At 36.0% G+C, this 23,962-nt stretch overlaps 1 protein-coding gene across 4 annotated transcripts in view; it reads right to left on the bottom strand.

The window, feature by feature from the left end:
• Nucleotides 1-10,477, bottom strand: part of adcyap1r1b (adenylate cyclase activating polypeptide 1b (pituitary) receptor type I) — a 36,843-nt gene extending 26,366 nt beyond the window's left edge. For 2 of the 4 annotated variants that reach the window (XM_065298696.2, XM_065298679.2), the window contains exons 1-2: nt 10,021-10,473; nt 513-687 (exon numbers count right to left, since the gene is read on the bottom strand). In XM_065298696.2, the coding sequence (XP_065154768.1) occupies nt 513-569 (57 nt within the window). In that variant the 5' untranslated portion in view covers nt 570-687; nt 10,021-10,473. Of the gene's footprint in view, nt 1-512; nt 688-10,020 lie in introns of all 4 variants that reach the window. The other 2 variants (XM_065298687.2, XM_065298670.2) reach the window with 2 other exon arrangements.
• Between the last annotated feature and the right edge of the window lie 13,485 nt (nt 10,478-23,962).

Here is a 23,962-nt window from a genome sequence, read left to right on the forward strand (position 1 = left end):
TGTGACGTAAATTACCCGTGGATGTTTGTTTCTACTTGGTTGAAAGCAGCAACGGTAGACTAAAGAGAGAACGATTTTATTATAAACAAAACATTGCACTTCTCTCCTTAATTACGAGAGAAAAGCATAAAACGACCAATTCTAGTGAATTGTTCACAGAAGGCAAAGAAAAATATCTGCAGAGAAATGTGCACAGGTCTCTTTTTCTCCACACCCCACTATAATGTTTTTACACACATACTCTCTCTCTTTCCTGGTTGGTCTCTATCCCCCTTTGTGCTTTCAGCCTTTATTCCCATTTTCGAAATTTTCCAAGGCTATTCTGTCTCATTAGTTTAAATATCTTATTAGCTCCAGAGACATTCATTTTACTATAAAGAATTTGTTGTGCTTTTTGATGTAAACATGTTTAAATCACTGTCAATATTTCAATTCCACGCAATTCAGCGTCCAATGATAAATCTGTCATAATTATATACAGTACAGTGACATAAAATGTGCACATAGCTTACCAAAGGCAAAAGGATGAGCAAAAACAAGTGCTGACATTTTCTCTCTATGGAAGCCATTTTGTCTGGAGCACTGATGCGATTATATACTGATCAGCTGTGGAGATGAACTATAAAGTGCAGGACGGTAAACAGGTTCGCTGGAAAACTGCTGCAGTTCTTCAAATTATCTTTGAACCTGAAACACACACATACACACACAAACACTGTTTTAGATCCGATTGCATAGGTCTACTGGTTTAAGTACATTAAAAGTCTATTTAAAGTCTCAGTATTCTAAACACTGTGATTAATTATATCTCACTAATTTATGCATGTATTACATGCTTAACTGAAGTTTTTATTGGTCCCGCCGAGGTTCCTGCTGAAAACCAGCATGAGTAGTATCCATGACAAAACATTTTGATAGCTGATCCTCGGCATAAGCTACTGGAGTGCTGTTTTTCAAACATGGCGTGATTGGTAAACCACCACCACCAAAAGTTTCACCAGTTACACCAGTTTCAACCCAGTACAAGACAAACAGGTTGTGTTAATTATAAAAAAAATTTACGAAATGACTCATTTGGGTGAATTCGTATGACCAAATTTGTAAGATTTGCTTTTGCCCAAAACGTTAGGTTTAGAGGTGGGGTTCATTTCTAATAATCATATGTTTTTGTACAATTTATGTTGATCACTTTGGTTTCCTTTGTCACAAATATGTAACCTATCACACATATAACCTAACACAATTGAATTACTGTAGTAACTCAGTAGTTCAAGCCATAGATATGCATGGATACCACATAAACTCGCAGCTGAAACAACTGCAGCACAGCTGCTTCAATTGTATTTCTGTGATGTGTAGTGTGCAATAATGCTTTAACCTGTTAATATCAGTGCCCAAAAATTTTTTGCTGCTTAATGTGCAGCTTACGTATGCAGTGTGAAAACTGACTTAGGCCCTGTCCCAAATGGCACACTTTGGACTTGTGGTCCTCCTCAGAATCCACACTTTGATGACATCCTGCAGTGCAGGCTTTGGGGACCCTTGATGCGAGTCCACCCGGGTGCACTGGAGTCGTAGTTTGGGACAGACTCGAGCGTCCCGCCGTAAATAGGTAGAAAAGTTGACCGTCAGTGTGAACTCCTCCCTTCCCTTTGTCTGATTGGTCTGATTGCCCTTTCGCAAGGACTTCTGGGTTGGTAAAGTGCGCGAAGCCTGCTGCAGTGCGGGCTTCGCTGAAGACCGCATCAAGGGGGCAAAGGAGGGGCTGATGAGCACACTTCAAAGCGTAAAAATGACAGATGGGACACCCTACGGACTCGTAGACTAAGCAAGTATGCGCAATTTAAGGCCACAAGACCGAAAGTCCACATGAAGTGCGCCATTTGGGACAGGGCCTTAGCAGCAATATGGCTGAAACTGCCAAATGTAGCATCTATGTACATATATATCTATGGTCAGAGTATGTGTAATAGAGATCGGATAATGAAGAAAAACTCTTGAACTGTGTATTGCATGCGCTTGTTGAGTCATAACCTAAGGAATTGTGTTTCCGGGTCCAAGTCTGCACACATTTCAATAGAGGATATTATATAAACAGCCGTTTATGAACACTATTTTTGCATATTACACATTTACGCAAAAAATAAAGCTCACAGTGTACCAAGCAGTCTTCAATCAAACGAAATCACAGGCAGCAATATATTAATAATCCGTAAAAAATCTATGTCCATGAGTCCCTGTCTGGCCATCTCGGATTTTCTTGTTATATCCTTATGGCATTTGAGATCGGTTTTGTCTCAGATGTAGTGCATGACGTGAGACTTAACAAGCAGATATGTAGACTGACCCTAATTTGCATACATATGATATAGTGATTTAAAATATCGCTTATTAAAGTGTGCATTTTCAAAATGTCAACTAAATGAATATAACATGGCAAAGATGAATGCACATTTACAGTATATATTGATTCAATAGATTTATAGCAGTTTGAAATAAACGTCTTGGATTTATTGCATTTTGCGGAAAAAATCATCTGTTTTTAAATAGATTTGAATTTTTAATGTGATTTTAACCTAAAGATGTGAAAGTTTGTAACAGAAAATAGTAATTTTCATCTTGTCACTTTCTTGGTATAGAAAACACATTTTTACCCAAATTAGTCAAAATGGATTTATTGCGTTTTGGAACCAAACTCTTCACATAATTGTAATTAAATTGTTTATCCATAAAGTCCGTTATCATAGACCACAGCCTTATGACGCAACTCAGACAACTGCACAGTACTGCTTGGGGATAGTTGCTGATTCGATTCTGTTCAGCACAAGCACCAATCTCATAAAGGCAGTGCGAGTAGGGGGACTTTGGTACAGTGAGGGAGAAAGGAATGAGATAATAGGGAGTATACATGTGATAGACAGATTGATGGAGTAAAAATGGGGGAACGAATGGAACAGCTGTTCTGGAACCTGCCCTTGCTGTAATTACTGGCTATAATGAAGCTGACTGGCTGAGAGCTCACCCAGTTAAGTATAAACAACACCCAGACCCACACTAAGCAAGGGTTCTCATAAAAACTGCACAAACACGCATACACTTTCACATCTTTAATAAGTGGTATTTATAGCAGGCATGCAATAAAACAAACAACACAAAAAGCAAATTCTCTTTTAAAGCTGCAAGTCATTTTTTTAATGTTGATAAACATTCCCTTACTTCACTTTAACAAATAAACACTGTAAAAAGTGAAAAGTCGGTTGGTAATTTAGTGTACATCTTTTCAAAGTGTGAGTCTGCTATTCACTGAGAAATACAGTATTGTCTTAGTATGTGTGCATGTATATAAGTGTCAACATTCCCGAGTGTATATTTAAACTATCAGAGGCCACACAGAGGCTGTGTGCCAAAACACTTTGCAGATACCCTAATCCACATTTACCACCGCAAATCCTCGGCGAAAAGCCATGAACAATTTATTATATTGACAGAACAGCTAATGAGAAGTTGACTGTCTTGTTTGAGAGTATTTCCGATATGAAACTAAAGATGAAATGCCTTTACAAACTAAATTAATTAAGGGCTTTCATTTTTACTGTTTTGACTGCTGTTTCCTTAGATGGAGGTTATGTATTATGTGACTGTGTTGACATTTGGATGGCAAACACAGTTTGACTAGTTGAAGGACATACTTAAGGGACAGGTGGTATGGCTTGTATACAGTAGTATGTGACAGATTTAGTCATCAATAATTTTTCTAACCTTTAGGTCAATGGCAACCCATGAAATTCCAATCTACTATCAGACCACATGAGGTTTCATTTCAGATATCACTGCAGAAGTAATGATAGTTGGGTTTGAGACATGGTTATGGTGTGTTGTGTAAATTATTTTGAAGTTATTATGACATGTCGATATGAGTATTTATTGAAGTATACACTTCGCTCTGGATTCCTTGGCTAAGATTCTGTATGCAACAACAATTTTTAAACATTAGTTTCTTCTTTATAAATATTTATCTAAAGGCCAGCAAGGCTGTCTGCACTCAGTAGAAGTTTTCAACAACCATTTGTATTATGCATCAGTTCTATACAGCTACATAGCAAACTTTTAGTAAACAATTTCAAGCAAACAGATTTTCTGCTTTCGAACAACACACACACACAAAACTATTAGTTTGCATCCTTATTAATGTACTTGATTATTAATTTAACATATACTGTACAAAAACAATGTATAAACTATAAAACTTATCTACCTTATTATGCTGATACCTTACTTGCTGTTAGCTAAATAATCAAATTCTAGAGACTCAAAATAACTCATATAAAACTTTAGAAGGATACATCTGTAAAAAAAATAAGTCAAGCTAGCACTCCCAAACCTCCAGGGGCCAGTGACTCAGCCAGGGTTATAACCACACTCCAAATGACTTTACAGAGGTGATATGGCATGTCAGTCCGACCAGCTCACAATTCTGGTTTTAACTCCCCATGCTAATATCTATCACAGGTACCCACAGCCCACAGATACCATAATGTTACATTGTTACATTTTGAGCTATGTGCAATATCTAGTGGTCACCACTATTCTCTCAAGCTAATTTTCTCACACGTCCTATTTAAGTAGAAATTATTTTAAAAAAATGAAGTGTGGGAGGATGAAAGAAAAAAAGAAAGAAAGAGGGAGAGAAAGAAGGATGGAAAAATGAAAGATGGAAGGTAGGAAGGAAGAAAGAAAGCATGAATGAAAAAGCTGCAGAACAAAGAAGTTATGAAATATGAAAAGAAAGAATGAAAGCCCGAAAGAAGGAAAAGTGAATTGCAGAATAAAAGATGGAAATAAGGAAGAAATGGAGGAAAAGAACATTAATAAAAGAAGGATGGAAGAATGAAAGAAGGAAGAGTAAATGATACGATAGAATGAATAAAGGAAGAATTAATGAATAAATAAATAAAAGAAAGGGGAAAAAATAAAAGAAGAATGGAAGGAATTAAGGAAGGATGAATGCAGTTTGAATTAAAAGATTTTCATCCTTTAGAAGAGTGAATGAATAAATTGATGAAAGATGGAAGGAAGGAAGGAAGGGAGGAAACATGAATGAAAGATGGAAGGAAGGAAGAATGAAAAGAAGGGCATAAGAAATTATAAAAAATGAAAGTGTGGAAGAAAGAAGGAAAGAAACAAACAAACAAACAGACACAGAGGGAGGGAAAGAAGGATGGAAGAATGAAAGATGGAAGGTAGGAAGGAAGAAAGAAAGCGTGAAGGAAAGAGGAGTGAAACAAAGAAGTAAAGAAGGAAAAGTGAATTACAGAATAAAAGATGTAAATAAGGAAGAAATGGAGGAAAAGAACATTAATAAAAGAAGGATGGAAGAATGAAAGAAGGAAGAGTAAACGATACGATAGAAGGAATAAAGGAAGAATTAATGAATAAATAAAAAAAGAAAGGGGAAAAAATAAAAGGAAAGAAGAATGGAAGGAATTAAGAAAGGATGAATGCAGTTTGAATTAAAAGATTTTCATCCTGGAGAAGAATGAATGAATAAATGGATGAAAGATGGAAGGAAGGAAGGAAGGAAGGGAGGGAGGAAACATGAATGAAAGATAGATGTAAGAATTAAAAAAAGAAAAGAAAATTGAAAGGAAAAATTAAAGAAGAATGAAAGATGGAAGGAAGGAAGAATGAAAAGAAGGGCTTAAGAAATTATAAAAAATGAAAGTGTGAAAGAAAGAAAGAAAGAAACAGACAAAGAGGGAGGGAAAGAAGGATGGAAGAATGAAAGATGGAAGGTAGGACGGAAGGAAGAAAGAAAGCGTGAAAGAAAAGAGGAGTGAAACAAAGAAGTAAGAATGAAATATGAAAAAAAGAATGAAAGACCGAAAGAAGGAAAAGTGAATTACAGAATAAAAGATGGAAATAAGGAAGAAATGGAGGAAAAGAACATTAATAAAAGAAGGATGGAAGAATGAAAGAAGGAAGAGTAAACGATACGATAGAAGGAATAAAGGAAGAATTAATGAATAAATAAATAAAAGAAAGGGGAAAAAATAAAAGGAAAGAAGAATGGAAGGAATTAAGGAAGGATGAATGCAGTTTGAATTAAAAGATTTTCATCCTGGAGAAGAATGAATGAATAAATGGATGAAAGATGGAAGGAAGGAAGGAAGGAAGGAAGGGGGAAACATGAATGAAAGAGAGATGTAAGAATTAAAAAAGGAAGAAAATTGAAAGGAAAAATGAAAAAAGAATGAAAGATGGAAGGAAGGAAGAATGAAAAGAAGGGCATAAGAAATTATAAAAAATAAAAGTGTGGAAGAAAGAAAGAAAGAAACAAACAAACAGACAAAGAGGGAGGGAAAGAAGGATGGAAGAATGAAAGATGGAAGGTAGGAAGGAAGAAAGAAAGCGTGAAAGAAAAGAGGAGTGAAACAAAGAAGTAAGAATGAAATATGAAAAAAAGAATGAAAGACCAAAAGAAGGAAAAGTGAATTACAGAATAAAAGATGGAAATAAGGAAGAAATGGAGGAAAAGAACATTAATAAAAGAAGGATGGAAGAATGAAAGAAGGAAGAGTAAACGATACGATAGAAGGAATAAAGGAAGAATTAATGAATAAATAAAAAAGAAAAGGGAAAAAAGAAAAGGACAGAAGAATGGAAGAATGAAAGATGGTAGGTAGGAAGGAAGAAAGAAAGAAAGCATGAATGAAAAAGGAGTGGAACAAAGAAGTAAGAATGAAATATAAAAAAAAAGAATGAAAGAACGAAAAATAATAAAAGACGGAAATTAGGAAGAAATTAATAAATGAAAGAAAAAAGGAAAAATGAAAGAAGCATGAATTAATGAATGAATGAATGAATAAAGAAGAGAAAAGGGGAAGAAAAATAAAAGGAAAGAAGAAAGGAAGGATGATAGAAGGAAGGCAGGAAAGAAGGAGGGGAAGATGCATAAATGAAAGACAGATGTAAAAATGAATGAAGGAATTAAAACAAGGGATCCATTTTTATCCTGGAGAAGAATGAATAAATTAACAAACGAAATAAGGAAGAAGGCTGGAAGGAAAATGAAAGAAGAATGAAAGATGGAATGAAGGAAAAATGAAAAGAAGGGCATAAGAAATTATAAAACAATGAAAGTGTGGGAGGAAGAAAGAAAGAAAGAAAGAGGGAAAGAAGGATGGAAGAATGAAAGATGGAAGGTAGGAAGGATGAAAGAAAGAAAGCATGAATGAAAAAGGAGTGGAACAAAGAAGTAAGAATGAAATATGAAAAAATAGAATGAAAAACCATAAGACGGAAAAGTGAATTAAAGACAAAAATAGGCTCCAGCCTCATTTCTACATCAAATATTCTCATAAATCTTATTATAGAGTGTTAATACCACACACAGGCTGACCAATCATGAACATGAAGTCACTAATGTCTGCATAGCTATATTTAGGCTATCAATTGTTGTTTGAAAATAAAGGAGGGGGCCTACCATTACCATACAGACACATTTCTATCTTCAAAAAAAAGAGAAAAAACAAGAACATGAATTCATCTTTTTTGATCTATTACTCTTAATCCTTAATCCATTTTTAGTGTAATTTACAAGGGAGTTCATGGGGTGACTTCAATTACTGTGCCTTAGCCCCCAGGAAGAAAAAGTGATTTATTAATATTAAAACAGCACAGTGGTTCTATGTGTGCATTTGATACAAACACACATCATTTAAACAAGGTGTCAGAAGCAGACAACAAGCAAGCAAAATAAATTTTCACATCTTTCACATGCAAAAGAGAGGAAGTCCAATCATTTATACATTATACAACACTGAAGCAAGTTAATTACACATGTAATTTGTTTAAAATGTCAATTGTCTGCAGCTAACCCCAAGGGTGCATATTTGGTTTAAACATTGGGGGGTGGGATGAAGTGTCAACTGTACAAATGTTTTAGGTAGACTAATTAATGTAAATATTTAGGGGGGTGTAATTTAGTTTTGACTATTGGGCAGGTTACTGTCCCTCCAACCCACCAGAAGCTACACCATTTAGATGCATCTGGTGTGGTCTATTGTCTCGCCTACTTTTCATCTATTATATCATCTATTATTTTATTATATCATCATCATCGAGAGTGAATGAAACACAACACCAGCAGTGGGTGAAATCTAATGTGGTCTTTAAATGTGCACTGGCATAACCCTGTACAATAGACCCGAATTTAAAACTTCAAATCTGTTCATTTGTTGTACACAGTGAACTGGCACAGTAACTTGATATGTCTGCTTTAAAAGAGACCAGAGAGTAACAAGATTGCCAATGAACTGTAGAAGGCACTGCAGTGAAAAACTGACTGAAATGTTTAATGCAGTTAAATTAAATCAAACGCTTGCTTTTTGCTGAGTTCATTCAAAACAGAGACCACAAAGTAACATACATCTTTTCTAAATGCAAGAAGGAGAAGCACCGATCGAATTTAAGAGAAAGGTTGATACAAAGGTATCCACATCTAAAATGTTATTTTATTTAATTGCAACATATGAAGGTCCCACTTTATATAGGTGTCTTTAACCAGCCTGGTCTCACGAGAAATCATACACATTTTATGAGTTGGCTAATTTGTATCAATTCATTCAAAGTTAATCATGCAAAATTTTACGGTTCTCATAAAAAACAACAATGAAACTGAACCACTAACCCCGCACCTAACCCCAATGTCACATGGGTCAAGGCAAATCGTGCCAAGACTTACAAATGTGGTCATATGAATTTATACGAATTTGCCAACTCGTAAAATATGTACGAATTCTCATGAGATAGCGTTGCTTTAACTACTGTATACGTACATACGTTGAAATTACTTAAGACATTGCACTTAGTGTGTACATGCTTATCATTCAGGGTAGCTTTAGATCTAGGGGTGGGTTGTTGTTAGGGTCAACATTGTAATTAAATACACATACTTTAAATGTAAGTACAATGTAATAACATGCATACTACACAATAGTTATATTGTATATATTTTTCTCATGTAAGTACATGTGGCCCATATGAATTTAATATACATTAAAATGCATTTATTATATTTGCTTTAAACACAAAATAAAATTACGCATTAAACACAATACCTCAACCAAAATACTCTAAGCAACACTCAATATGTGAAATGTATACTTACAGCTTATATTGTCTGTAACAACTTGGTGATGCCATAGCATATACTGTTATAATCATGGTGATGTTAATGTAGTTTCAACATCTATGTTCCTACAGAATATATCTGATCAGAGGTGTAGTTTCTGGGAGGACGGGGGAAGGTAACCCCCCAATAATCCAAACTAGCAACCCCCCCCCCATCATTTATATAATGATTAATGAAAACAGTTGTCCAGTTAACACTACCCCCCAATGTTCCGACCTAAGTGTTCCTTAATGTTCTCAAGTCTTAGGCATCCATCAATACAATAAAAATAAATTATGAGACTGTGTGGAGGAAATCTGCTTTTGGTTATATGCGCATTTCAGGCACTTTTATAAAAATGCAGGGTGCATGAATAATTGTGTTATTTAGGCATTTGAGCTCTTACTAACGTGTCTGAATAACATCATGGGACGATAAAACTGATCGTGTGAAATTTAATGCATTTGTCTTTATCATAAGCATTGGACTATGCACACATTACAGTCTGTTTAAATTAATTAAACTACCAACATGATATTCAGTTTAACGCTATATAGTAGCAAACAACCTCTAACCAACATATTGTGTTTAATGGCAAATTTATATTGACTTTGAACAAATGCTGGCTTGTTTCAACCCATTGTTGGGTAAAATATGAACGAAAATGTCTATATTTGACCCAACCATGGGTTGTAAGAACCCAGCATATGTTAATTTAAATCCAACGCCTCGGTCCGTCTATATCAGACCCAACCAGGGATTAAACAACCCAGCATTTTAGAACATAGGAAAGAAGCTAAGAAACTAAATGGTCACTTAAAGAATGTATAATAAAGCACGAATCTTACCGTCCATGTAGTCAGGAGGTCTCGCTAAAGGACGTGCCGAATGCAGACTGTCTCGCGCTGTCTCTCACGGCTGCGGCGCGCGCTTGTGCACGGACATTACCTCAAGACGAACCGAAAAACTTCAAGTTCAACAGACAAAGAAATGTTCTCCCTCCCACAAAAATAAGGGGATGGATGTGTCTCTTACAACAGTCTGATTGTAAGAAATGAGAGATAGTGAACATATAAAGAAAAGCCGAGATGCAAACTAAGAAACGTGGTCTGGATATCACTCGCTGTTCTCTTGTGTTGCAACACCGGGCGCCTCTCTGCGCAGACTCGCAATGTTCCCTGATATGCGCTGCGCATTTAGATGAAGCCCCTAAAACACCCACAACTCCCTCTCACACTCTTTGGTGTTTTAAGGTTGCTGTTTTGATTCCATTGACGGCTTAATGGACCGTTTTGCGTAAGCATAACAACCTTCACGTTCTCCGCATATTTTCTGTCAGATTGCTCACATTCATAAGGTTACATTTTCACAGAGAGTAACAGCGGTCTTGTGATTACACATAAAAGACCAGCGAGTTGAAGGATTTCACCATTCAACTCATGCTTGACCCATTTGCAGGACCAGCTGCATGCGTTGGAGTGGAGCAACGCCAGAAAACGCATCAGGACCCTGGACAGCGGCCGAAGAAACTTCGAGTCATTTCATTAATCATGTTGCATCAACTATTGCGTTGAAAAAAAGTCGCTAATAAAAAGCACAAGCAATTTCATAAAATGTTAGCCTTTATGGAAACTGAAATGCTGTACCATCGAAGCATTTCTGATTTAACTCAGCAAATATCATATTTTCCAAATTTGACACGTTTTAACATGTTAAAGTCCACATACAATTTTCTTTGTAAGCACAGATTTTACTAAATTAGCCTAGGCTTACTTTTTGCCCCTCATATTCGGAATCATATCTGGAAATGGTGGTCATTCTTTAATGGTGTCAGTTTGACAGCTTGGCCATCCTTTAACCACCCCCCTTCCAAATGTTGGTCTGCTTCGAGATCCTTACTTTTATAGATCTAGGGCTGAAGATGGGGGCGAAAACGGTGAAGACACAAGCCACGCCCTCTATTTCCGTTTCATTTGGAAATAGTGACAATGCTAATTAAGTTAAATTGATTGCATTTTTGGATTTACGGAGATTAAAAGGGGTTACATAAACTGTGAAAAGAATAAACTTTTAAATTAAATACCCTAAATATTAAACATTATATATCTTCAGTCAAATTCAGCCAGACATAAATGTGTCTTTAGGTGTGTTCGAGATCATCCGGCGCTGCGCAGACCGATCGGCGAGGTTTGCCGCTTGCAGTTGTGGGAGGAACTGAAGACGGAGCCGTCAAGCCGTACACCTGCTGCTTGCCGTAGTGACGCGTGCGCCGTGTTTCTTTTTTTTTAATCGCGAATTAAGTGAATTAGATGCTGAATTTGATAAAAACTAATCTTTTAATAAAAAGTTGCAACCAGAAACATTTTATATCGAATACTTTAATTGCTGCTTATACTGTATACCCGAAAGTAACGGGAAACAAGCCTGTATTATTAAAATACCAATAGAGTTTGTTATTTTCATTTTTATTTTATTACACAACACAATATAACATATTTATGCATATTAACGTGTTTTTTCCTGTTTTAAAACATGAATTTATAATGTTTATTAGTGGAACTAAAGGTTGGATTAAACTTGAAACGCACGTGATCGTTGTCATCAGTGAGGCGCCCAATCACGAAAAGCTGTGTCGTCATCACAGGTGTGTACGACTTCATGCGGCTCTGCGCAGACCGATCGGCGGCTGACTTGAAGCAGTAGGTTAGTAATTTTGTCCGACTTCAGCTGGCGCTGCAGGCACGTGACTGTGTCATATGGTTTTTAAGTACCGTGAGAGCGTTTCGAGAGTAGCCGGCTAGCTCAGCCGGTGCAGCTTCTCCAGAGCGGCTGCACGGAGTTGTGATGACGTAACGGCTTTACGTGATTGGTCGCCTCACTGATGACAACGATCACGTGCGTTTCAACCCACTAAACACAGGACGTCGGATAGACGTGCAGATCATGTCTATATTGGGTCCGTCGGTCCATGACCAATTCTGGACATGTATTCGACGTCCAAACTAGGTCCACTATTTGGACGTCCCACCATGACCCTATTTGGACGTCATATTGACGGGCAACATTTGACGTTTAAACTGGGTTATTTTTTGGACGTCATTTGGACGTCATATTTATGGGCAACATTTGACGTTTAAACTGGGTAATTTTTTGGACGTCATTTGGACGTCATATTTACGGGCAACATTTTACGTTTAAACTGGGTAATTTTTGGACGTCATTTGGACGTCTATGACAGGTCTATGTCTATATTACATGATTAGGCCTATAAAAATGTGTTTATTTACAAATATCAGCATTATTGTACCAACATGATTAATACATACGAATAGTCTATATTATTATTACAGTACTGTTTTTTCTGCTTTCTGAATTACGTACAAAATTCATCTAAATGTACCATTAAAAATATGTAATTAAATGTGTAGTACTTTATATTAAAAGTATATGACCATACTAACAATTTAACATAATATTATTGTCATATTAAATTGTTTATGATATGAATCCAATAAGAATGCCTTATATACGACCTGAAAGTGTGGCCGAGTGGTTAGAGAGACTTGTTTGTAACACGGAGATCGGGAGTTCGAATCCCACAGCCGGCAGGAAATGTCTGAAAGGCTTCGGTGCGGTGGATGGGTGAAGTGCAGAGGCAATCATGTCTTTTCGCTTTTTTCATGTCTCTTTTCCTTACACGGCGGTCCTACGGTTGTCAACATTTTAGACGTGCAGAACACGTCCAAAAAAAGACGTCACCTGGCGTTACAAAACAACCCCTTTTATGGACCGGATTCGGACGTCCAAAAATTACATGAAAAAGACGTAATTCCGACGTCACTTTGCGCAGTGGGAAGTTTAATCCAACCTTTAGTTCCACTAATAAACATTATAAATTCATGTTTTAAAACAGGAAAAACACTTTAATATGCTTATGTATGTTATATTGTCGTGTAATAAAATAAAAATGAAAATAACAAACTCTATTGGTATTTTAATAATATAGGCTTGTTTCCCGTTATTTTTGTGTATACAGTATAAGCAGCAATTAAAATAGGCTATTCAATATATAATGTTTCTGGTTGCAACTTTTTATTAAAAGGTTTGTTTTTATCAAATTCAGCATCTAATTCACTTCATTTGCGATTAAAAACAAGGAAACACGGCGCACACGTCACTACGGCAAGCAGCAGGTGTCCGGCTTGACGGCTCCGTCTTCAGCTCCTCCCTCGACTGCAAGCGGCAAACCTCGCCGATCGGTCTGTGCAGCGCCGGATGATCTCGAACACACCTCACAACTCCGTGCAGCCACTCTGGAAAGGCCGCACCGGATGAGCTAGCCGGCTACTCTCAAAACGCTCTCGCGGTACTTTAAAACCATATGACACAGTCACGTTCCTGCAGCGCCAGCTGAAGTCGGACAAAATTACTAACCGAAATGCACTGCTTCAAATCAGCCACCGGGTCTGCGCAGAGCCGCATGAAGTCGAACACACCTATACTTCTAAACTGTTTAAAACAGTGGTTCTCAACTTTTTCAGCCTGCAGCCCCCCTTGTGTACAGTGCATTCCTTCGCCCCTCCCCCCCAAGGAAAATGTATGACAAAAACAATTCTAAAACTTGACATTTTAATTAACCCTTGTGTGGTGTTCGGGTCTGTGGGACCCGTTTTTAATGTTGACTTAAAGAAAAAATATGCAATTAATTGTTGTTTCAACCTCAGATTCATTGGCCTTGGCTCATTTTCTATAAAGAACATAAAAATAAACAACTTTATAATGACTGTACACTGTACACCCCCCTACACATTTATATTACATATGTGGTGTTCGGGTCCACTGGACCCGGGGGTAATAAGAGAGTGAAAATTGAATGTGCTATGTAACTTTACTCTGTTTTTCTTCTATCTGGGACTCCTGTGAGTGCATGAGTGTGTTTGTATATATGTCTGTACATATGTGATGGATGCATGGCAGAGTTTTGTCCTTCTGCACTTGCTGTAACAGCGCAAAGATACAACATGTTATATATCAAGCATGAACACTTGACTGCCCCCACTGTCCCAAAAACTTTACCTTTTGTCTAAAAGGAACAATTCTACATTTTACTATTATATTCCTTACAAAATATAACCATGGTTGTATTATAGTAAAAGTGTAGTAATCATGGTAAATTGGTGTATTGATTACCATTCCTTGCCTGAACACATGAGTTTACCACAAAACCTATGGTGTGTGTGTGTTTGTGTGTGTATGAGTGTGTGAGAAAGAGTGAGAAATGGAGAAAGTATAATTTCATATCCAAGCATTTTCATCATTTTAGGTTGTAGCCAAAAACAACACATTGTACTGCAGTGTGTATGGACATAAGATAGACAGGAAGACACAGTATAAGTCTATAAAATGCAAGAAATGCATATGCAACACAGCTACACAGTAAAAATCTGCTTCTTATGTGTTGTGTAGGCTGACATGAACAGGTTATGTGTTCAGTGTAGATAATGTGTTATAATACCGCATCTTTTCAGATGAGGCTTGTGCTGTTTAGACGGACACAAATGCGTACAATTTCAAACTAAGTTCAAATAATTAAATGTCAAAGTGATGAAAAACTTACTTGAGATGAAAAAGTGATGAAAATACTTATTTTATATAAACATCTGGGGGAGAATAGAACTTTCTTCTCTTATTTCATATTATCACAAAAACGAATGGCACTTTAATCTATAAATAGTCCTGTACCAGTGGTAAATGACAAATATTAACCATAAATTATGTCTATATTACTTGCAATAATGCTAAAGTAATCATCTGTAAACAGTTATACATAAATTAGTATGACTGCATTGGTTTAAGATACGAATAATACAGTGGGTCCACTAGACCCACAAACATTGTCTAAGTAACAGAAATATGAACACCACACGAGGGTTAAACAAAACATCAAATTATACAAAGTAGTGCTTTTGGTTAGTAGCCTTTATATTTATTTAGGTTTAATTACACAGAATTCATGATAAATTAATGTATAAAATGTCATAAAACTAAGGGCCCCTGACACCATCTTGCGGCCCCCAGTTTGAGAACCACTCGTTTAAAATTCAGACACGCTTGCGAAATAGCACTTAGATTCTCTACTGTCTCTTCTTTCTTCTTAAAATAACGTGTCTTCTTCTTTTTTTCTTACTACACAGCTAATGATGAGTCCATCGCCTTCAGTTGCTTTAGTGTGTGAGAAAATATGAAGTGATAGCAAAATAAACTTTGTAAAATGTGACATATGGTTCGTAGTTGAGTACACCAATCACCCTCTGACATCTGTATTTTTAATACCTCAATTTCTTAGCAGCAACAATTTTCTCTTTTGTTATACTTTATTATTTTAGGCATGACTCATTCTTTGGCTCTTTGTTATACTGCTGTCAGGAATTCTAGTAGGCCTCTGTCTGAACTATGTATTTTTTTGTAGTATGCTTCGTTTGTATTGTCATTTTTGGAAGAGATATTATGATGATGTTAGAAGATTTGTCACAACAGTAGTCACATTTTATGTATCACTCTGTTTTACATATGACATCACTCTGTTTTACATATGACACAAGCTCAATTTAATGTTATCTTGCGTGATGTCACACATATTTAAATCATGTTCTCAGTTTCGCATCACAGTTAGTTGTGTTTTGTAAGATCAGAGAAAGTTTTGAAATATTTCTCTCTCTCTCTCTCTCTCTCTCTCTCTCTCTCTCTCTCTCTCTCTCTCTCTCTCTCTCTCTCTCTCTCTCTCTCTCTCCATTCAATTGCCTCTCAGTATAAGCTGCATTTCTGCTTTATATCTCCACATGATGCCTCATTGAAATGCAAAAAATATTGCAACACTGTGTGTAGTTACCACGGTAACAGGCATTTCGGATGTGAAGAAGCAAAGATCTGGTATCACATATAGCCAAGGGGTATGGGAAAAGGGGTAGGGGGTTCATAGGGGTCTCTGTACTGTATGTATGTGTGAGTGTGTGAATTTGATTGGGGTATTAAAGAAATGACCGAAATCAAAGGATTGAGCTGCTGGTTAAGAATTTGGTCATAACAGGATGAGAGGACCTCTGATCACATTTACGGTTATATTACTAAAGATCACAGCTGTTCTTTTTCATGGCTGCTGTCCAGTTGCAGCTGTTTGAGTGGAAGTCTCTCTTTTAGTCTGGTGGCTAGAGTTTATTCAACCCCTGTTTCTTGGCTACCAAACAGCCTTTGGTTTTTCCAGTAAAGCCGCTAAAGCTTTGAAGTTCCTTCAGAATCCCAATTGACTTGAAGGGGATTCATCATTGGTAAGTGACTTTAAATGGCCTTTGCCAAATAGCCATTCTCTTGTGGTCCATGTAGGTCATGACTCGTAAAAGGGATGTAATGCACCTATCTTTGCACTTGAAATAACAATATACAGTAATATGGAAAAAAGATTTCAAGGGAATGTTAGGAAGATGATGTTTAATTTAAAGCACGATCATGATTGATTTGAAAAGTTTTGATTCAACATTTTAGAACAACATTTCTTAAAGCTCCACTGTGTAGGATCTACTCCCATCTAGCGGGGAAATTCTATATGACAACCAACTGAATATTACTTTCTAGCCCCCCCATTCGGAACGCGTTTTAACTCGTACGGTGGCCCGGCCGTGTCATGCCAAGGTTAACATGGCTTCCAGTAGCTACAAAATGAAAAAATGAACAATTTGCAATGTCCTTTGCCTGTGATCCGTCAAAGCACACAGATTTATGTTAAACATGGAAAAAGTCTGATTGTCATGATATGTCCGCTTAAAATCACATACAAAAAGCAACCATAAACGTAGCTTAGACACTCCTTTTTCATCGACGCGAGGAAAAATATCTCAGGGGCTGTTACACTTGGTATTAAGATGTGTTTTCGTCGATCGGATCACAAGTGGACGAGAGAGAGACACATCACGTTTACACTTGGTGTTTAAATCCGTCTCTTTTTGTCCATTTTCGACCACTTCTCTCCAGATTACTGAGGGGATGGTCTGTGGACGAGTCCCTCTCCTGTCATTTAATCATGAGCGGGAGTAATGACGGGTTTAAATGGAAACTAATTTTATGTCAGAGTCCAATGCTTATGTTGTAAGTATACATGTCCGTGTATGTGTAAGAGCTTTCTCTGATATTGGTGAAATAAGATCCCTCAACTTTCACACGCTTGTAAAATGAAACGAAAGACTGAAATAAGACTGTCTTGATGACGTATACCGCCTACACATGCAACCTCGGAGGCTTCAGCTAGCGGCCAGCGTGAGTGTAGTCTGAAAGCGCGAAAGGCGGCGCTTGAATTTCAGGAATGTCCCTTTGCGGCGAATGTATTTCAAAGATGGAGGCACAACATGGATTCAGCCAGTCGAGCGACTCGACCGTATGTATTTTAAATAGCAGATTCTACACTTACGAGAATACTTTGATTAGTGGGTGGAAGTAATTACACATGAATGAGCACATAATTTTGAAAGAAAACATGGGTTTTTGCTAAGAATTAACTCAAAAAAGTACACAGTGGAGCTTTTCCATTTAAATAAATTAATTGCATATAACATTTCCGATAAGCAGATGAAAATACTCTAGCTTCTGTGAAATGGTAGTTTAGGTGGAAATCTTGTAGCAGACAGAAACATGTAGCTTATGTTAAAAAATACTAAAATAATTATCTTCTTAGTTCTGAGACTATTGGTGTTGTCATGGAAACAGATTGCACTTTAAATCTGGATTGCGGTGAGTGAAGAAAGAAAATGACGGAAACATATTTTTGGCAAGAGAGGTTTATAAAAGATGTGTGAGAACATCTACAGTAGAAAGATGAATAATAGCCTACACTCTAAAAACAAATGGTGCTATATAGCACCAAAAGTGGTTCTTTGCTCGTAATCATAGAAGAACCATTTTTAGTGCCATATAGCACCGGTGAAGCACCAGTGAAGCACCTGTGTAGAACCATATAGTGCTTTGTAGAACCATATGTGGTGCTATAGTGGTGCTATATGGCCCCTATATGGTTCTACACAGGTGCTACACAGGTGCTTCACCGGTGCTATATGGCACTAAAAATGGTTCTTCTATGGTTACGATCCAAAGCAACAGTTTTGGTGCTATATAGCACCGTTTGTTTTTTTAGAGTGTAGTTGTTAAATTATATTCGAGATATGTACCACAGCTGTCACTGGGGCAGTACCATTTGAAAAGGTTCTAATATGAACTAGTTTCATGTAAGTTTGGTTGCATTGAACAATTAAAATATGCAATCCATCTAAAAAAATAAGATAAATCAGTGTCATTATTATAAAAAACAGTTTGAAAGAAACCTTTTATTGTTAATTGTTTAAAGCTTGAAGATCCGTCAGTGTGTCAATATAAGAAAAACATTGTTTGAGAGTAAGCTTTTATTATTAATTGTTTAATAATTGAAGATCTATTAGTGTCAATATTATGAAAGAGTTGTTTGTCAGAAACCTTTGTTAATTGTTTAATCAATAAAGATCCATTAGTGTCAATATTATGAAAAACAATGACAGAAACCTTTTATTGTTAATTGCTTAATTATTGAAGATCCATATGAAAAAATGTTTGAAAGAATCCTATTATTGTTAAATGTTATATTACTGAAGAATTAGACAGACCCTGTTTTTAACCCTTCATCAAGTTGGTATACAAAAAACAAATAAGACATATGAAATTCCTGCTTTTATTTGTTTCTTTTTTTATTTTACTCTTGTTTATTCTTCTAGTTTGGGCACCATGCTTGTCTGCATGTTTCTAGAGCAGCTCCACTCATTGAAAATCTCTACATGGGGTCCTTATGCCACTCTGTCCAGTCAGGATTGTCATGGTGACAGCAACTCCAGCCAAAACGGTTCATCATTTATTCTCACAACGAGGCATAACATCGTTTTCCTCTTGGCATTTTATGTATCACAGATAATAGGAACATCACAAACAATTTGAGTAAACTATTTTTGTCATATTTATACATGGGTTATGGCAGTAGCCTCATTTTAGTTTCCGTTAAGCTACATCATAAATCTCAATAGTTCAGTTCTTAGAGGCTGAAGAGGTCATCAAGATCTTCTTCACACATCTTCCGAAGCCCAATTTTATCCTACTTTTATTTTTTGAAGCGAGCCACTTCACACCACTTCACGCCCCAGGCCACGTGTGCCAACAACAAATATACTGTAATGCTGCATTCATACTTGACTTTCAACACGTAAAATTTCTACGCAGACCCCTGCACATGGTCTGCAGCCAGTTATGATATCACATTCTAAAGTTGCACCGTTATTGTTTGTGCTTTTGTTATTATTGTACAAAACATTATGTGGTACTGTTGTTTTTAACAGTCTCCTCCTATAAAAAGGACATGCTGTGACATATTTTAAAACTGTAATGGATACATGGCATCTGTTGGTCACGTCTTTACATGATACAGAATTGCAGGTCACTAAACTTGAACTGTAGAGCGTGCTGAAATGGGAGTTTATGATTTGCTGCAATATTAGTACTCATTTGCAACTAAGGCTCATCTGATGTTGTTACCAGTGCTATCTCATGGCAATTCATATACGTATTTTACGTTTTGTACAATTTGCTTTCACCAATGTGATGTTGGGTTTTTTTTGGGGGGGGGGGGTATTATTGTTTTTATGATAATCATACGCTTTTGTGTGATTCAATTTGTATAAAGTAGCCAACTCATTAAATATGTACGGATTCCTGTGATATCAGGCTGGTGGTAACAGAATTAAGCAAACATCTCTTTAAATAACCCATTTACCATATTTAAATTAGATTTTACTAGTTATAATGGCATATTCCAGCCTTTTGCTTTTGTCTCATACCTATAACCTATTGTTGGGTGATATAAATTGTTTCATGGTTAATTTAACACAACGGCTTTATCCCTTTTGAACCAATGCTGGGTTGCAATAAACATGCATTTTTTAGGATGTTTTTATTACATAGGGCTAAATTTTAATTCAGAAAAAGGAAATGTGTCTTTTCTTTTATATTGTAAAGTTAATTATTAATGCATTTGGACTAAAATACATTTCTAAAGCACATTTTACAAATTATAAATTAGTAGAAATATTTTCAGCATGTTGTTACGCCAATACAAAGTAAGTGGAGTGTCTAAAATTTGTTGCTGTGCATTATGTTGTAAAAGTCTGAGCCAGTGTAAAATCTCAGCCTTTATCACAGAATAATCACTGTTATTGTGTTGTAATTGTATCCTGTCACAGACTTTGAAATGTGTATGGAGTGATTCTGAAAAACAGAGGCATGCATGCACAGTTTCTCTGGTTAAAATGCCACATTTTTTTTGTACATTCAATAAGATAAGAACTATAAGCAAATATACTTTGCCTTTTTATGTTTTGCCTTGTACTAGTCAAATTTTGTATTGTCTGCATGCAAGGAATGTAATGCAAGATTTATTATAACATCCATTTATTATAGACAAAAAAAATATTGTGGTAATTGGTAAAATTAACTTAAATTCTGATTATTTTGACAAAGAATCTAGAAATATTAAGTGACAAGTTGCATTTCCTAATTTTCTAAGTAGTAAAACCATAGCAGCTGGGTATTATTAAAGGCCCAGTTGTGCTTACATGAGGATAGTAATTGCTTTTAATGCTTCTAGGGTCAAGAATGGATAATAAAAACATGTGGTGTGAGAAAAAGGCTTGTTTGCAAGTTTATGTTTTGTTTTGAATATACATTTTTATTTCTCTGCATGCAGTGTGATTCAATCTCTGCCTACTTTGACTCATTTTCAGCTTTTTCAAATCCATTTTCACTCCAGGATTCTGAAGGACTCCTCCATGGGAATTTTTTAGGAGCAGAAAAATGCCAAACATCAGAAAAGATTACTGTATTTAGTATGTTAGTGGGTATATGTCAGTGGGTTGACAATGTTTAAAGGAAGAAATTTCATCAAGAGGCAATTTTCCTGTTTGCTAAAGATTAACTTTATTACGTTTTCTTTGTCTAGAAAAGAAAATTAGAATACATTTTTGTTGGATATAAATCATACTGTAAGTGGATTCTTTTATCATTAAGATGAATGAGAATATTTTGATCAGAAGATAGTGAAGGCACAAGCTTCTGCATGCTTTGTTGCCATGGAGATGTTCCTTGGACACCATCCTTATCCTGTATATGGATAAGTAGCCCTTTCAGTGCCCTTGTCGCATTGTGAATAAAACAATGTATTGTCAATGTCTTCAATGCATTCTAATGTCAGTCTAGCTGTATTTGCTCATTTTTTTATTTATTTAAAAAAAATTGACATATTACAGATACTTTTTAATTATAATTTAATTTAATAATTTACATGTCATTTGACATGGACATCACAATTACATTGGAAAAACCATGTTTTAGCACACATGCTAATTTTTAACAATTGTCCATGGAAGGCCTTAGGAAAAATCATCTAAAAAACTAAATACTGAATCTAATTAGCATTTTAATTAAAAATTATCTCATTGCTTCATAATTGTACAGTTAAAATCGCTAACCTGAAATATATTAGCCTCACATGCAGGGAGCATATCACTTTAAATTGAGCCTGTGCTTTCATAAAGGAAGCATTCAGTCAGAACCTGGCTGACTGACAGTTTAATTTTGGCAGCTCAGGACTCAAATGGGAAAGGGATTATTTTGCAGTGATTGGTTGTTGACTAGTAACTCTGAGGAATGTTCTCAAATCATGGTTGGCAGACAGACATTTGTCACTTTCACTTAGTAATTAGCCAGTAATTGACCCTATAGTCCCAGTAGAGGCCCCATTACTGGGGGACAGAATAAGAGTGTTGGGAGAACAAATGGAAACTATGCTACTAGCACTGACAGTTTGATAAGTGCTGTCAAATCTAATGAAAGATCCTGATTTATATAATAGAGCTGCACCAAGTATTGTGTAATTATCTCTTTAAAACTGTTTCATTCACTTAAATGTTTTTTCCTTCAAATATACTTTAAGTAGTGTATATATCTGTGTGTCTATGTGTGAGAGTGTATCAGAAGGAAATGCATTGCGTTGGACTAAATCTAATTGCCATAATGGACGCTACAGAAAACCAGTAGGTCCATTGAAGGCCTAAATCCATCATGCTTGCTTTTCTGACTTCCATATGAATAAGAGATTTAATGTGATTATTGACTGCATTAGAGTTTCTTGAAGAGGGAGGAAAGAGGTTAGAGTGTATTAAAATACATGGACAACTGACTAACAACATTGAAAGGAGATGCTTGATATTCCACTGAAAAGGTCAGGAAATGAATTTTGATATACTGAAAGGGTAGCAAGTCTGCAGTTGTCTATTTACACATTTAAATTAAATTGTAACTGTGCTCCCTCGAATTGAATTATGGGATAAAGACAGCTAAACCACAAACAGCTATTTACAACCTACAGACAGCTATAAACCTCCAACATTTATTTACAACCTACACAGAGATATCTATTAACTGCAAACAGCTATAGACATAATTTGTTTTATTTCATCTGAAAAATAATAAAGTAATTAATAGGTAAGGATTATAAAACAATGATTTCTCTGCAATTATTTGAAGCGTTGGGTAGCTCTTTATTATATAAGATTATATTGAAACTCTCATGTTAATTATGACTGCCTAAATAATAAAAGCCTTTTGGATAATGTGAGTGTGAAAAGCCACAGAATATTTTTTGAGAGCTCTGTAATGCATAACAACCACTCTCACACCTACAATAAATTTCCACACTTTCATATTACAAATGGCTATGCTGGTGATAGAGACATTATTAGTTTCTGTATGTACCAATGACCAGCAATGTGGTTATTCAGAGACTGATGAATGTAAATGTGATATACAGATACAAATAAAACAACTTATGCTTATATTGTTACAGATGTGACCTCTTGGCAACAGACATTTCTTGATATTAACAATGTGTTGGTCTGAACAACACTAGCAATTGAAAAAAATAACCCACTCTGTATATCAAGTCTGCAGAGATGTGTTAAGTCAGGTGTTATAAGTGGCTGAGTCATAAAGATGGGAGTTAATATAGAGAGACATTAGCATATTACCTGTAAATAAAAAAATGTATAAGCATATATTAGCATAAATAAATACTTAAATTAAGCCAGTGCATTAAAAATGTGATTCAAACTAGTTATAAGTGTTTACTATTAATGTAGCTTACAGGACACATAGAAAATGCATGGTTTCGTTTCAAACAAAAGGAGTTAAATGTTACAATTCACCCCATATTTCAGTATTATTTGTATAGCCTGCGGTGAGATGTAACATTTTGAAATAAGGAATATGACAAAATGGTAAACTCGTCCCCTTAATTCAATTAAGTAATGGGTCTCCCAAAAACTTTACTTTGCTTAACTTGGTGGTCACATAGGCTACGTTCACACTGCAGGGCTTAATGCTCAATTCCGATTTTTTTGAAAAAATTAGATTTTTTTTGCAAGGCCGTTCACATTTCCAATTAAATGCGACCCTTTGTGATGATCTGTGTGGACGTGAAATGACCCAGAAGTGACCCGCATGCGCAGAAGAGTACTCAACGGTCAACAACCTCAGTCGTTGTTTGCGGAAGTAGCTAACGTTAAACATGGATGTCAACAACAGTGTAGTCAACAGCGGAGCTCTTTTTGCAAAATTAAAGTTATATTTTCCCAACGGAGCCAGCACAATTACAATCTTCTCGTTTTAAGAAGAAAA

This window comes from Paramisgurnus dabryanus, chromosome 7 (assembly GCF_030506205.2).
Source record: "Paramisgurnus dabryanus chromosome 7, PD_genome_1.1, whole genome shotgun sequence".
Taxonomy (NCBI): Eukaryota; Metazoa; Chordata; class Actinopteri; order Cypriniformes; family Cobitidae; genus Paramisgurnus; species Paramisgurnus dabryanus.